The sequence below is a fragment of the Tasmannia lanceolata genome, unplaced genomic scaffold (genome assembly GCF_043159265.1).
Source record: "Tasmannia lanceolata isolate RefF3 unplaced genomic scaffold, GAP_Taslan_0.1 ptg000002l, whole genome shotgun sequence".
NCBI classification, from domain to species: Eukaryota; Viridiplantae; Streptophyta; class Magnoliopsida; order Canellales; family Winteraceae; genus Tasmannia; species Tasmannia lanceolata.
Window position 1 is genome coordinate 31,299,069 of NW_027518679.1, and position 14,626 is coordinate 31,313,694.

At 38.6% G+C, this 14,626-nt stretch overlaps 2 protein-coding genes across 2 annotated transcripts; both read right to left on the minus strand.

Annotated features, from left to right (window-relative positions):
• Positions 1-736: 736 nt before the first annotated feature.
• On the minus strand, positions 737-2,601 carry LOC143867420 (putative galacturonosyltransferase-like 4). Its single transcript, XM_077376092.1, has one exon. The coding sequence runs from the start codon at positions 2,442-2,444 to the stop codon at positions 1,398-1,400; it is 1,047 nt and encodes a 348-aa protein (XP_077232207.1). The 5' UTR covers positions 2,445-2,601; the 3' UTR covers positions 737-1,397.
• A 2,280-nt stretch (positions 2,602-4,881) lies between these two features.
• On the minus strand, positions 4,882-11,249 carry ABP1 (endoplasmic reticulum auxin binding protein 1). The gene is made up of 5 exons (XM_077387419.1): positions 11,135-11,249; positions 8,341-8,447; positions 7,648-7,851; positions 5,833-5,900; positions 4,882-5,206 (listed from the first exon to the last, which is right to left on the minus strand). Exons 1-5 carry the CDS (start codon positions 11,244-11,246, stop codon positions 5,104-5,106), a joined length of 594 nt encoding a protein of 197 aa, XP_077243534.1. The 5' UTR covers positions 11,247-11,249; the 3' UTR covers positions 4,882-5,103.
• Between the last annotated feature and the right edge of the window lie 3,377 nt (positions 11,250-14,626).

Genomic DNA, 14,626 nt, shown 5'->3' on the forward strand with positions numbered 1-14,626 from the left:
CAAGAGCCCTTTTGCGGCTGTTTATGCAAGGGCTACCTTGTATCTATCATTCCTCAAGTTATAAAGTTACTAGATAGAAAAGTAAAATCCAAAAGAAAACATATGCCAAAATTCATAGATCCCAAAGCTTGCAATCGAATTTTACACCAGTAACATTCTGACTTTTGAAGTGTGGACATACAATACACATGTTCCTAATACTCATCTCTCTGTCTCTCCTATCCAAGCCTTAGCATTAAATGCTCTTGAGGTGAAGAAAATGAAGAGGTGGTGGTGATGACATATTCTCCACTCATCTCTCGTTCTCCTATTTAAGCCTTGGCATTAAATGCTACTGGGGACTGGGGTGAAGAAAAAGGAATGAAGAACAAGGGGAGGTGGTGATGGAAGTATTTTCTAATAATTAATAATATTTTATACAACACACAGATCCAAACACATCCTTAAAGAATACGAGGGTGAGAAGAGTAAAACATATTCTTAACAAATTTTGTCTAAGTTTATTCAAATTTTCTAAAAATGATCCTTTGTATGAAGTTTCAACAGGAAAAAAATCATTAAACAAAATTACAACTCAAGTCCAGTTTTCTCACTCAAGTTTGTAGTTGAGTTATTCATCTACAAGTATACATTATGGTTTCTGAAGTAGGGTTGGAGGATCTTCAAGTAAAAACATGCTAAATTCATAGATTACTTTGGCAAATAATTAGCAATGTTTAGGATGAGCAGATCAATGTAATTGAAGCAAAATGCTTGTACTCATTAAATTTCGAAATTATGAATGTTAATCACAGGATGATAAACTCAATTTATCAGATCGCTGCATCGCCAGATCAAATTGGCGACGGGTGGTAAATAACTAGGAATAATCGAATTTTCTGACCCTACTCATGTAAATAATGTACACGTGGACACCATCAACAGGCTCCTTATATGACCAAATAATTAAAAAAATATTTGGGTTTTAGGTTTTCTTAATTGTGGCTTACAAACCAAGGCAATCTTACCAAAACCTAGCTAAAAAAAAGAAGAAAAATTCACAATCTCCCACTTTTCCCTTTGATGCCATCAGAGGCTCTAAGCACATTTTCCTTGAGCCCATGGTTGAACACAAGTCCATAGGCAAAATCCATATCCCTCCTTTCTTGTTCTCAATCCCTCATAAACCCAGCAACAAGAAGTTCACCAAGGCTACCTCTTTTGGTAATTTCAATTCATTGGGATTCCTTATTTGTTTGCCAACTTTTCTCAAAAGTTGCCACACATCTTGCTCTTCTTCACTCATTCCCTCATAACATCATCTTGCTCTTCTTCACTCATTCCTTCTTTTTTTTTTCCTTGTTTTTTTTTGCCCCTCTCACATTACTCTCTCTTCCTACTCTCCTACCTTCTCTCTTTTATTCTTCTAGTGCTGGTGATGATGAACGGTAGAGATCATATGGGGCCCAAAGATGATCAACACCACAGGGCTTCCTAGAGTCCAACCTTAACCATGGCTTCCCTTTCCCACTCCAATGGAGGAGGCTAATAGGGCCAGGGTGAAGGTTCCTACACTTTCCTTCTAAGTTGTCACCACCCAAGCCATGCTGGTTCCATCTATGGTCCACTGCCTTAATATTGCCAGCCAAAACAAGCAAAAAAGGTGGCAAAGAGCCCAAATGGTATATCCTCTTGTGCTTTTGCACCCCCATCCAATCCTCAACCTTGTTGGTGTAACCACCTTCTCTCCATTTATCCACATCTAAGACCATGACCCCAGTGTTAAAATAACAAGGCTTCCTCCCTTCAAATGTTCTTGCCAAAATAGGGTCAGACCAAAAGGCATCGTTGAAGTAATAGGTGAAATTTGCATGGCAATATTCTGGTGCAGCCACCACCTTTTCTTCCAAGTCCACCCCCCACAACTTCTCGATGTCGTCCACCACGACGATGTCGGAGTCTAGATAGATTATTCGGCTCACGTCGGCAGGGATAATATCGGTGAGGTAAATTCGAGCATAATTCAATGGTTGGTCTAAAGCCTGGCGTATAGACTTAGAGATCTTCCCTCGAACCCGGTTCGAGTCGAAGCGGTACACTTTGAAGTTAAGGTAGGGGAAGGTGGAGTTGATACTAGCAAAGAGCTCGGGCTCGAACCGGGCCGAGAGGAAGTGGAAGGAGACGTTTTCAGGGCACGATGAGTGTTGGAGAATCGATAGGACCGCCGCCATTGTCCCCCTAAGGTAGTTCGCGTCGAGTGTCATGGCAATGTGGATCCGGTGGGTCTCCGGGGACCCACACGCGTCCCCATTACGAAATTCGGGGGCCTCCCGGAAGACGGGGACCTCATGGGAGGGCGTCTTGATGACCCCTACACGAATTCCGTTCGTGGCGGAGGATAGGTGGAGGAGGTACAAGGACAGGAGGCCAAGGAGTTGAAGAGGGGAGGGGCTCCATGAGGCCATCCTGCCTTAAGGGTGGTGGGGGTGACCCTTGAATTAAAAGAGTTTAGAGAAGATGAGGAAGAGTAGCCATTGAAGGCTGGTTAAGGGAAGGTGAGGGGAGGTTTGAGAGGGGTGATAAAAAGGAAAAAGAGAGGTGGGTGTGATTGTGAGGAAGAGAACAAAGGTCGGAAGGGGTCTTTGTTTGCCAAAAGAGCCCATGAGGAATTTTCTACTTTTTACAGTTTTTTTACTCCTTGAAAAATTGAGCCTATAGAAATGGGTTTTTAGATTTTGTTTTGTTTTTTTAGAATATGTGTTTTTTTGTCCTTAATTCCTATTTTTATCTTCTCTTTTCTCCTGTCGTTAAATTTTGGAAGAAATGGTCTTTGGGAGTCTCCTAAATGCATGGAGAGTCAGTTTGGTCACCTTTGAAATTTTGGAAGGTGGTTAAAGCTTTAGCATTTTACCAAGCTCTGATCTCTCTCTCTCTCTCTCTATTGACTTGGTTGAATGATGGGTGGGTCTGGACCATTCATACAGCCTGTTCTATTATCAATCTGCTATGGTAAAAAATTGAAGAGTTAAACAAGTTAAACGATCACGACCTTCTAAATGATGGGTCTAAATAGAAATTTAGAACCCAATTGGTATGCATACCCAGTTGGGTTTTGACAGTGTAACATTCACATGGCTCTTGTGTTTGGCCTGGTTTGATTCTCCTGCTAAAACCCATTTAATGTCCTGAGGTGACTCACGTGTATACATTTGAAATTGTTGCAAGCTGAGTTTTATTATATCCTTGGATATACTTGATATCCAATGTTTAGGTTGACCCAAATCCATGGATAAAAAATAAACAAAACAAGGCTACCTATAGCCTATAGGGTGTGTTTGGAACTTTGGATAGCCGGAATCAGGAATCAGAATCCACATGTCCATTACAATTTCACTAGAATCAGAATACCACCTCTTGGGCGCCTTAAATTTAGGAATGAAACTCGGGTCGGGTTGGATCGGGTTGAGGCCAACCTTAGCCCAATCCAAAATAGCATTCCCTCAAACCCTAACATAACCCAAGCCCTGGGCCGAGGATGGTAAACCCTAACCCAACCCATCTAACTTGCTTTTTATCCAAATCAGCTTGCGTTGAATTGGGTTGGGTACAGGCTAACCTAGTGCCAAACGGGGGAAAAAAAAAACCATAACCCTAAGAAATCACGATAAAGTTAGAGAACAGAAGTTGGGTTCGGGTCTGGTTGCCCAAGGCCTAAACCCTAACCCAACCTCAAATTAAATTGGGTTGGCTTTTCCCAACCCTAACCCAACCCAACCTAACCTGAGCCAAAATCGGGTTGAACCCTTCGAGTTCGGGTTGAGCCCGAACCCGACCCAAGTTGCACCCCCTACATGGCTTACCCAAAGAAAAGCTAACTCATTTTAGTTACATTACATCTTCAAGCATGTCTGCAAGGTGAGGCCAGTGATTAAGATTGGATGAGTGGGCTTAGCATTCCTTGAAAACAACAAAAAATCTAGTTAAAACAAAAAATCAAATTGCACTATTTTGCCAGACTACACAGTTTTAATCGATAAATATAGAAAATTCCATTCATGTCACTTTGTCCAATGTGAAAATGTGATATACTTTCAAGTCTTCTACATATAGGACAAACGGATATGGCGGCATTAATTTTTTTCAGAGTATAGGGTCAGTTTGATTGTACAACCAAGCTGAAATTTGGGTGCAATTTGTGTGTAAAATGCAATCTGAAAAGCCATTGATTGTTCAAAACTAAAACAGACCTCACTCAGGTTAAAACACTCTTCAAATAGAATCCATATAGAACAGATTAATCTCACTCTCTTTTCTAATCCATTCAGCGACAGCAATTAGGCATCTCACCCTTCAAATACAATCCTAGCAGAACAGATTAATCTCAATCTCTTTTCTAATCAATGCAGAGACTGCAAGTATGCATCTCACACCAGCTTTCTATCACAAATTCGCAACCTCAACTCAACTCAACAAAGCCTTTGTCAAACTAGTTGGGGTCAGCTAAATGAATCCTTTAAAAAAAATTCATGAAGAAATCTACCCAGCTCTAATCCTGACTCTAAACAAATCCGCAACCTCATGGCAGCAAAATGCAATTCAGCAGCAAATCACAAGCTAGTACATAGCATCAATCAAGGTTTGAAATTTCGGTTTCAGCTGAAAAACCGAAATTTCGGCCAAAAATCGGTTAAAAAAACAAATTTCGTTATGTGCCAAAATTTCGGTAATTTTGGCCAAAATTTTGGAAAAAAGGTAAATTACTGAAAAAAAATAATTACATTTCTGAAATTTTGGCTTGGATGAAATTTGAACCGACACCAAAATTGGTATTTTCGGCGTCGGTCCGGACCGACACTTGGCCGAAATTTATAACCATGGCATCAATATAATCACACGAAACAATTGTTCAATATTTTTTTTTATCAGTAGAAACAATTGTTCAATATGAGTGAGCTGAAATATACACAAGATGGGTTTCCTCTAAACATATGCTCTCTTTCACTATACACCATTTAAAATGATTCATGATATAGCCAGTCAAAAGAAAGATTGACGAATTTACAGTCAGAAATCAAAGGCCGATTAGATGGACTTACAGTACAGCTTGCTGAGAGTTAACAGACATCACAACTCATCCTTGGGAACATGGAAGCATTCCTCATCCCAATAGTAGGGGAACTTCATTTTGGCAGCAGTGTGGGGCATGGACCAGTCCTCATACATGAACCTGTACAAGACTTTCGGATTCTTATTAGAAAAGGCCTCTTACAATTTTAAAAGACACAGCAAAAACAACTTTGGAAATACACTCCCAAGAAAGCGCGAGAATTTCTGTGACTTGGAAACTTAAAATGAGCATCAAATGTCCTGATTCAAACACTGATGACAATATCACGACTAAATCTTCTTTACTATTATGTTCTTAGAGATGCTAATTTAACGATTAAATCCTCTTTACTATCATCATGTTCTTAGATATGCAAACATAACGATTGATTCTTGTTATGTAGCGACATAGGGGGCCGCTAGATATGTTATGTATGTTCGGAAAGCTCTGGCCTTGCTGTAATTCTTGTTATTATGAGATTACGCTTCACAACAGATCATGTCAACAGCCCAACTTTCCTATTCAAAAGACCATAGAAGAACTGAGGATGATTGTAAATGATAAGTAAAGATTAGATTATGCAATAAGAACTGAAGTTCTGCAAAAACAAATGTCAGAATTAGGCCACAGAAAATCAGGAGGATGTCCTATTCGTACACAAGTCTTTAAGCAACAATGACGAATATAGTAATTTAAAGTTTTGAGCAAGCAAGGTAAAGGAAATATGGGGATTGCTTAGTACTAACACTTTGACAGGTGGGCGAGATATTACAACAAGCAACTGCAAGTCTTCATTCGCATCTGTATTTTGGATCTGCATAAATGAAATAAATAAAACAGTAAAATACCACAGAATAGCTAAGTAATAGATGAGATCAAACAAAACACTGGTCTCTTAACACATTAAATAAAGCTGTAAAGTGTCCAGAGACTTGGAAAAGTCCAAACAGCAATGATTTTGTGAAACATGTAAGCTACTGCCATTCCTTTTATTTTTTTTTGTGTGAAAAATAACAACCTTATTGAAAGAAAAAATATAAAGTTATGATGCCGGATTAATAAAGCAACATAACATTTTGCTTTTGCTTAGGAAATCCACTATGTGGAACGCCCAAATCCACTATGTGGAACGCCCAACCCCAGGGGGAGATCTAGACATGAATTGACAACGTGTCCTTTTTTTGACAGGTTTGACAAGGTGTCCTTCCAAAGCTATTTCTTGTAATCTCTCCTATTCCATCCCAATTCCAACCAATGAACTCTTGTCCAAATATATCCATAATACTAATACTTCAAAGCATCTCCAAATCATCTTAGATTGCCTTTTGATGGATTTCTACCAAATATTATTGTCATCTGCAAATTGTAGTGAAAGCAATTGCAATTCCTATTCAATAGCAACACTTAGATAAATTGAGAATTGGAACTTTAGGAAATGTGCCTTTCAAAATAGGATTATCAAGCATATATAGGACAATTCACAATCATGAGATTTGTGTAAATAATTTAAAATGAATACCAAGTGGATGGAAATTGTATCTTTTCAGGGAAAATCTTGAGTACAGGGATAATAATAAACACGGGGTTGTTGAGGTCATTGAAAGAGCTTCTTAAACTGGTCATTTTTCTGGTATTTCCTTTATAGACATTGTGAATGACTGGAGAGTGATAAGCAAAGATTTTGTTGGCCCATCAAGAGTCATTGATGTTTGGGTTGCTCCTCCACCATGGTTTTAAATTTCCACTGAAACTGACATTGAACAATCGAAATGTTTTCATTTCCATCCCCACCAAAATGCATGCCGAAACCGAAACGCATGCCGAAACCAAAATCGTTAAGTGTAATAGTAATACACTATATCAGTAGTGTTAATTATATTTATATGACTTCCGTGTGAAATGTGGGATGTGCTAAATTATTAGACACACGCAACAGCATGCCACTAATTGTTCGATGTTGTTAAAGCATTGTGTGATGATTGGCTTGCTTATGTGATGATTTCTAAGGCCCTGTTCGTTTCAGATTGTGCCAACCGATGGTGATCGCCCAAACCGATATTGGAAAGTGTGTATTTGTGCTTATTTTAGCATATCCTTAAGTTTAATTCTAAAATTTAATCGTTTGCATATATTTCTACACATTTCTATGATTTAACAGGATTTCCACCGAAATTTCCATCCAACACCGAAACTTTTCACTTGCCGTGGCAACTAAAACCGAAATGGTAATTTAAAAACCTTTGTCCTCCACTGGGATGGGTTAAACTAAACTTCAATGGGAGTTACAAAGTTTCAGGAGAATCCCCGCCGCTGCATTTCTATTATTGCAAAGTCCCATTGACATTTAAATTTAGCCCATAATTGATATATCAAAATTCTAATTATACTAGGGCGATGAGCATAATAGAAGAAACAAATTGGGTTCTCGCTAGTTTAAACTTTCCATAAGGTAGAGGTTCTTGACTTCTTGTGGAGCAAAAAAATATTACAAGCACCAAATGACAACTAAAACGTAAAAAAAAAGTATTACTATCACAGGTCCAACTATAGGCAGATTTTACCTGATGGGCATCGTTGATAGGTATATGAAAAGTGCTATTTGAATAGATAGGGAATTTTTGTGGTGTTCCTGGGTATTTCATGTTTGAGCTTGAGGCCAGAAGAAGTGTACCACTCCCTTTAAGAACAATAAACACCTCTTCACATGAATGTCTATGGATTGGAGTCTGCGACCCGGGAGAAAATGTCTGAAGCCATACCTCAACCTGACAAATATAATAAGTAAATACTAAGCAAGCCAAAATTTCAAAGGACAACTCGTAAATACCCACATTGGGGAGAACGTCAAGGTATCATGTCAGAGTGAAATGAAACTACTCTATATTAACGCCCTCGTAGAAAGTGAAACTAATGACTTTTGTTTGAAAAACAAACATTAAGTTGAATCAGAACTCTCAACTTAAATCTTTCTAACAAAGTATTTGTTACTTGTTGTACCTACCAGCACGTACTGACGTGATTGTTGTGACTTTCAATCGTATGAAAGGAAAGCCTATTGGGAAGCTCTAATTTACAATCTTATTTTGAATGTTTTTTCAACCATAGAACTTGACTAAATAGCGCAATTCTTCAGAAATTCAGATGGTAATATGCTTGATAAAATGCCCGTAACCAATTTACCAGAAGCCAATAAAGAAAAGATCATTATTAAAATTAATTTATGGATTTGGAAAAGACATAGGCCCAAAGTATACCTCTTTCATTCCATGTAAAACAGCACCAGCAACAGTAATGTGCGAAAGACCTTCTCTTCCGAAGTTATTCAGCGGAACATCACTAAGATTCCTTACCAGTGGTATGCCTAGATAAGGAAAAAAATAAAAAAACACTAAGCCATATTCAATTAACATGCAGTTGTAATGAAATTTGTCTCCCACATCCAATATTGCATAAAAAATATCAAGAATATACAAGTATGTGTGAATCGCAATACTAAGTTCAAAGTTCAAACAACTCAGCTAGTGTTTTAGAAAGTGTATGATGCGTAACTTCAATGCCTGGAGGCATACAGGCTTGTAAGGTGTAGGCCTCAGACTCCAAGGCATACACCTCAGAGCTAAGACATAAATCTCACATGCATGTCTGCGATAAAACGTTAAGGAGCAAACAAACTCTTAAGAAATTTGTTTTCTTTTCTTTCTTTTTCTTCTTCTTTTCTAACTTAAACCTAATATAATAGTAAAGTTATCTGGGTATATAAAAGGTAATCAAAACAGCCTTATATGAGGAAAAAAGAAGATTTGGTGTTTGGGTGCTAATTATCACTTATCAGAGAAACAATATTATTATTATTATTTTGAAATGGTTGGAGAAACATTATTTTGTAAAATTATTTTTAACATAATTGAAATCCATAACTTTTGGGTATTTTTCTTAATCAAGATCCATCATTCAGATGTGGTGTTTTGGGTACTAATCAAAACAGCCCGATTGGAACCCCTATGTTCGGTCCCTGATCTCCTCAGCAAAATCCACAAAACTCCATGGTAGGAGCATTTCCTTTCAAGCCACCTTATCACATTCAAGGAGTCACCTTCAATCTTTCCATATCCCTTCTCTGAATTATTCTTATACCCTGTAAAACCACTCTAACCTTTTCTTCATGCCAATCGGGCCTGAGAGGGCCCACTTAGTGGCACCGTGTTCATCTCTTAAGAGGCCCCCTGTGCCGGCTGGGCCAGGACTCCCAATGATGGAACCATCAAAGTTTAGCTTTACCTTGCCAAAATCCGGCTTGCTCCAGTGAGGAGCACAAGTGTCCATCCTTGCCGTACTACCACAATACTCCCGCCAGCAACGCCTCCGATCTGATAGGGAGACAAATCTGAAGCTCGACAAGGTCCTTGCCCATGAGATCACAAGCAATATCATCTTTGAGAACAAGAAGGAAGGGCCTTTAACAGGCATTTAGACGGTACGGTCATTTCTCTCCTTCCAAATAGAGGGTAGCCAGCAACACCGACCTCCAAAGGATACTCCCTCTACTGGGCCAACTGCACATGGTACCGGCGGAACAACTCGGACGGAGTGGATAGGAATACCCACACTATCCCAGATCTTCTTAGAATCCATACCTCTCATGTCCTAATCTAGCTAACACACTCACTCAATTTGAAAAATGAGTGTAACTATGCTTTGGTGAGAGAAATGCTTGGAAAATATGGGAAAAGTTTAGGGATTCTACGTGCCCCATGCTACTCAGGTTAGAGCGTAAGCTGGTGATGCTTTCGGCTACTAGACTCTAACCATAAGCCGCTAGAAGCAAGGTGATGATAAAAGGATTTGACGTTGAAGGTTCCATCCTAGTCCCAATTCCCATATCCAAACTCTCGTCTTTGCCTGACTTCTTCAGTTACATTGAATGCAACAAGCCCATAAACAGAGCCACCCTATCAAGCTCTTTGTCAAAGAACTGCCTTCTAAAGTTGACCTTTCAAGAACGATGCCCTTCATCTGCACACATCTTTGTCATTCTCCACTACAAACAGATTAGGAAATCTATCCACAAGGGGATCCACCACATACCACCTATCCTTACAATCTGATCTGGTCACCTTTATATGCTCTATATCTCATCCCTTGTTGGAAAAGGTGCCTCTGTCTCAAGATATCGCGCCACATCTTCATGAGATAAACGAAGAATATTACATATTCTATCAAATCCATTAATTTCATCTACAAAATCCTCTTTCATGAGATTTTTTTTTTCTAAATTTAAATTTAAGGTATGGGTTATGGACATGGACACTGAAATCACATGCTGCCTAAAAAGTAAATTGTACCCAGGACCATGATAGTAAGAAAAGGTGCTTCTTCCAACTCCATCCAAGGAAGCATTTCCATAAGCTCGTTTCGGTAGAGAATCTTAAATTGTTCAAATTCCCAATTTAAAACTCTGAAAAACAAAACTTCTAATGAAAAAACTCACTTCAAAGCACAAGATGTGACAAATCAGATCCTAACAACTACATGATTTTTCTGCAGATGCTCTTTCTAACTTTAATCATAAATAATCAGAAAACTAGAAGGAGTTTAACAAAGATACTGATATAGATCCTAAATAGAACAAAAAATTCCCATCAATACCCATTATTATAATTCAAAAACTGTTCAACAGAACTACCCGCCCCATGAAACTCCAACAATAGATAAAACCCATCAAGAAGAACATACAAAAAACCCTACTTTCAAAGAACAGAACCGATAAATAACCATAAACCCACATATTTTACAAATTAGATGTTAAAATAGTTCGCATTTTATACTTGTAAACTAAGCCCTGAATAGAATCTACAGAACCCAAAACCAGATACATATTTTCAGAACATATTCTGCTCATATTTCAAAAAAAATTGAAAAGGTTCAATCAATTCAGACAAATTTTCGTGCATGAAGGAAGGTTTTCAAGATTACAACAGAACCCAGTTTATGAAATTGAGAAATGACAAAAGAATGAAAAGAGGATGATTAAAGAGATGAAAAACTGACCTCTGGTGGAGCAGAGAGAGGCTTCAGTAGCTGAGAATGAGAGAAGGGCAATGAGAAAGAAAATAAAATAAGGTGTTCTTCCCATTTTCTCATATGCTCGTAAAATTCCCATAAAATTTCCATCCTGTGGTCTATTTATAGGAGTGTTAACGGATCCACCTATTATTCGGGTTGAGGGAACGCAACTTGGGTCGGGCTCAACCCGAATCCGATTCGGGTTGGGTTGGGAAAAGCCAACTTGATTTAATTCCGGGTTGGGTTAGGGTTGAGGCCTTGGCAACTTGACTCGACCCGAACCTGACCTTCGTCCTCTAATTTATCTTGTTTTTCTTTGAGTTATTGTATTTTTTTGTTTGGCGTAAAGTGAACCTGAACCAATTCGACTCAACGGGACCCGATTTTGAGTTAGATGAGTTGGGTTAGGGTTGAAAGATTTAGAGGCGGGTTGGGTTAGGGTTGACCATCCTCAACCTGAGGCTTGGGTTGGGTTGGGTTGGGCTAGGTTAGGGTTGAGGGAATGCTATCTGGGATTGGGTTAGGGTTGGCCTCAACCCGATCCAAGCCGACCCAAGTTGCACCCGTAGTAGAATAGAGTAGTGTCTACACCCCTTAATTAGTAGGGCAACTGGAACCCGAACTGTTGCGCCCGGAACATCGTCGGAGAACAATGTCGGGACAGGGGGAGAACCCTCCGTTGGTTACACCCTTTAAGTGTTGGTTCTTCCATATTTAGATATGGCCAGATAGAGATATATAATATAATACTTAAAGTTATAAAAGTAAGGGGCCATTTCAGATAGAGATATATAATATAATACTTAAAGTTATAAAAGTAAGGGGCCATTTCTGTAAATTAGTATAATAAAATCAGATTTAGAACTGTCCCATGGGCTTTTGTTAGTTGTCTGGATCCTATCAGTAAGAAATTTGGATCCTGTTGCGAAATGGGTCCATGGAACCTGGAAATGTGTCTCAGTCCTAAACGTTTAAATTTGGATTCGGACCATCCGTCTGGATCCATTGACCGTCTGGATCCATTGACGCCCCTCTATGGACATAAAATGGGAGTAAAACAAAATTTACACCCAGTTTTCTACTTAAAATGGGCGTAAAATTTGTTTTACAACCATTTCATGTAGAAAGAAGCCAAGCCGCAAGGAATTATTTACATGCAAATAATATTGTGAACTCTCAAAAATGTTTCGGATGACATGATGCATCTTAAAAATAATAAGGGAAGGGATTACAAAGGTAGATATAAAATATACATTAGACAAGGAATATGTATGCCCTTGTGAAAATCAGCCACAAGAGCACCGCATTGGATCACGTAATCAAAATGCATTAATTATTCATTTACGTTGTGTTCAGCAAACATTTTGATTCTCATTAAGCAAAATGGGCGGAAATGGGATAATGAGAATCAAATTTTTGCGAAGCGGATCAGAGTCGCTTCGGAAAATCACATTTTTGCAATATTTTTGCCGGACCAGGAAAAAAGGCTTTAGGGATCCAGGTTGCCGAATTGCCTCCTTCTTTTCTTTTCTTTTTCTTTGCATTTTTCTCATTCATCGCGCCTAAAAAGTGGGTAGATAATGGTTGATGAACACAACCTTACATTAGGAGAAATTATACGATGAGTGGCAGTGGCGAAGCTAGGATTTATACATAAATAGGCTATACATAAGGCTGGGCCCAATTGACTTGGGCCTATTAAGGAGTTTAGCCCAACTCAACAGGGGCAGCTGCCCCACTTATGCTACATGTAGCTCCGCCCCTTATGAGTGGGTATGTACAACCCTTGATAATTGATCCAACATTTTTGAGAAGCTGTTGGATCAAATATCAATGGTGGTACCGCTATCAAGTGTTTTCACGCCCACTCATCATATAAAATCTCTACTTTTACATGTTTTAGTGTTATAATATAATGACTGCCTTTTGATTAGGTGGGTCTAACAGGGGCGTCCTTGTGGCCGTTTTTTTCGCAAGGGCACCCTTCCCTTTAGCATTGCCCATAGGGTAGTAAAGAAAGAACAAGGATCCCACTCACTGAAAAAAAAAAACCCAAGAATGGAATTTCAGCTAAGTTACAATTTTTTTTTTAAAAAAAATAGGAAAACGGGTTGAGCAGTTCTCAAAATCCAAAACAAACAGTGCCTCAAATCTTAAGAACCAATTATGACTCCAAAACTAATTACTGGTCTCAAAATTATTAGTAAATTTGGGTTCAATAATCACATTTGGACTCACAATCGGTTCTCAAAATCCAAAACAAACAGGGCCTAGAAATACCTAATTCAGTTCATCCTCTTGAGAACATATATTTTGCAATTTTCAAATTAAAAACTAGTGACTAAATTAAATAGGAAAAATTGTTAGAAAAATGCAAAGTTTTGGTTAAATTGTCAAGTAAGGGTACGTTCTTTTTATTTGTGAAATAGGGGCTGTCAGTGCTTTTAGAAATCCCAATGGACAAGAATACCCTCCCTATCCCTATGCACTTATTACCTTCTCACCTACCACCTTCTTCTTCCTCAAGACTTTTCTAATATGGAAAACTCCATGGAAGGGTTTTGAAGGTTGCCATTTACAACATGGTTTGGTAATCATGAGAGAGAGAGAGAGAGAGAGAGAGAGAGAGAGTCGGACTCTTGGAACAGGATTTGGTAATCATGAAGGTTGCCATTTACAACAGGGTCTGGTAATCATTTTCTTTGCATTTTTTTATTCTAAAACATCAAAATCAAGCTTCAATTTATAGTTGCCTGCATGACACTAAGATCACAATGTATATCCCTATTATCCTTCGAATTTTTACTCAATTTGAAAAAAAAATCTTTGGAATTATCCCTATTCTACTGGCTTCCGTCGGAAGTCCGAACAAAACTTCGGACTTCCGAATGGAAGCCAGTATACATAACCAAAATATTGGTTACATTCGGAAGTCCGAAGGTTTGTTCGGACTTCCGACTTTTACAGTCAAACTTTATAGTTCGGTAATTGTCATATGTAAGTGCATCATTTTGGTATTTTTTTGTAATTTTAATACTTTGCTTCCATTTTTTCGTAATTTTTCATTTAAAACTTAGCACTTCAGCCACAAATCTGTAATGATTACTATTTTTTTGCAAGTAATGATTACTATTTTTTGCAATTATGCTTTTGCTAGCCACCTTTGCACCCATATTACTTCTGCCAATCTTTGCATCAAAGGATGGGCCACAAGCCGAGAAGTTGCCTCTGCAAAGGTGGCTAGCAAATTCCCATAAAAAAAGGGAAATGTTGTCCACACTACTGTGTTTTGATAAGGGCACTCCTCATTTAATTAAAAGTACGGTATGGCCCCCCATAGGATGATCCAAAGCGTCAATTAGATGGGCCACAGCCTAAATTGGTTGTGTCCCAAAAATCATTTCCATAGGTTGATCCTAACCCTCCGATCTATAGAGGGTTAGGACCAACCCTCTCACATTATGATCAGAGGGTTAG